General features: G+C 41.1%; 1 protein-coding gene across 1 annotated transcript; it reads right to left on the bottom strand.

Moving 5' to 3' along the window:
• Nucleotides 1-209: 209 nt before the first annotated feature.
• LOC134855031 (uncharacterized) lies at nucleotides 210-1,101 on the bottom strand. The gene is made up of 2 exons (XM_063871411.1): nucleotides 992-1,101; nucleotides 210-591 (listed from the first exon to the last, which is right to left on the bottom strand). The coding sequence occupies exons 1-2, from the start codon at nucleotides 1,099-1,101 to the stop codon at nucleotides 210-212; spliced, it is 492 nt and encodes a 163-aa protein (XP_063727481.1).
• Nucleotides 1,102-1,777: the final 676 nt, after the last annotated feature.

Here is a 1,777-nt window from a genome sequence, read left to right as displayed (position 1 = left end):
TCATTCGAATCCTGGTAATTTCCCATTGGTCACGAATGTCTGTTATCTATCTGTCTTCTCTATTATCGTGGTTGAGTTAAGTTAGATAATTGGACGAGTATGAATTTTTTTGCGCTTTTTTGACAGTTCTCTTTCTATGAGAGCATACGGTTCTACAATTAATTTCGCTTGGTTTCTTATTTAGTGGTTAATTGATGTTTTCTAAGCGTTCATCCTTGGTTGTCTGGGTCATTCAGCCTACGCAAATTGTTCATTATGATCTGCTCAATCTGAGCTCTCATGATACGCATTTGCCACTGAAGTACCTTTTGTTCCTGTACCATGATGAGGTGGTGCTGGGTGTTTAGCATCTGCGTAAGCACATCAGTCATTTCCTGTTCACTCATCGCCATCGGTTGACTGTCCGCAAAGGGGGGGTTGGGATTCATCGGCTGGAAGTTACTCTGCACAGCGAGGGGGTTGGGATTCATCGGCTGGAAGTTACTCTGCGCAGCGGGTGGGTTGGGATTCATCGGCTGCGGGTACGCAGAGGGAGGATTGGGTTTCATCGGCTGCGGGTACGCAGACGGTGGGGAAACTGGAGGAGGAGACCTTGAAAACATATAATTTTCATTCCGTCTGGTTTTCTTTTTTCTGCTTTTTTGCTTAAAAATTTTGCACAGGACGGGTTGGATCAGCCTCAGCCGTACAGCCCCCGCCTCCCCCACTGAATCGATTTAGGGAGAAAATATTGATTTTTCATGCGTCATCAGGTTGCATTTGAGCTCTGTTTCCACCCCCACCAGCCAATTTTTATAAGCGAGTTTTCTGTTCAAATGTCCGATTGTTACAAACAATATCATGCAGATTAATTGAGCCATGACCAACATTTTTAGTGTTGTTACTTTAACATTGTAAAACACCTCTCGTTACACCAAAAAACTGATGTTTATGTGAAGGTTGGGAGTAAGGGAGGAAAAAAGCTGCGGGGTGGGTTAAATTGAGGACTTACCAAGCATGACGTCCTATACTGGGGAGAGGAGTCAAATTAGATGCATTCTGCATATGTTGTCCATTTCTCCATCCTATTTCTCCTGGCTTCAGATCCCTGTTGGGGTTCATTTTACCAAATCAATTTTTTTTCAACCTTTTTATTTTTAATTATTTATTTTAGCTTGAAATAAGCCTTTTGTGGTTGCAGTTTTTTTGGATGGAAATTTAGTTTGAATGTTGATTCATTTAAGTAGTAGTTTTTTACCGCGTCTTCAAAAATACCGCTCTGAAATAACTACTCGAACCGCAAAAAAAAATTGACTTCAAGATTTTGATTTCCAATAAGCTAATACCTCCGTTTTCCATTTTGGTAAAAAATTTTACGGAATTTAAAAAAAAGATTTTGGCTCTTTTTCCTTTTCCCCCACCTGCAATTTTTTTATTTTAAATTACTGTTCATTTTGTCCAATTTTCATGAAAGTTGACATGCAGACTAATTAGGCCATGGCAAACTCATTTGGTCTTCATAATTAACCTTGTAAAACTACTCGTTAGAACATAGAATTCATGTTGGTGTGAGGGGTGGGCGGGGGGGGGGGGGTAAGGGAAAAAGAGCCAAGATTTTTTACACTGTGACTTTCATTTGCAGTCCCCGTTTTGAAGTTGGGAAGTTTTTGAAATACAGCTAATCGAGCAAATCCACCTATCCTCTACAATAAAAAATGTAGCTCTTTTTCCTTCCCCACCCCCCCCCCCCGCCCCCCCCACCTCACACGACCTTCAATATATTGCTGTAACGAGAGGT

Source organism: Symsagittifera roscoffensis, chromosome 10, assembly GCF_963678635.1.
Source record: "Symsagittifera roscoffensis chromosome 10, txSymRosc1.1, whole genome shotgun sequence".
NCBI lineage: Eukaryota > Metazoa > Xenacoelomorpha > Acoela > Convolutidae > Symsagittifera > Symsagittifera roscoffensis.
The sequence above is the reverse complement of the archived record's forward strand: the minus strand, read 5'-3'. Positions and strand labels throughout refer to the sequence as shown.

Coding starts and splice junctions, on each gene's coding strand:
- LOC134855031 (XM_063871411.1), bottom strand. CDS start 1,101: ATGAACCCCAACAGGGATCTGAAGCCAGGAGAAATAGGATGGAGAAAT. Junction 592..991: donor AGTATAGGACGTCATGCTTG/GTAAGTCCTCAA, acceptor TATGTTTTCAAG/GTCTCCTCCTCCAGTTTCCC.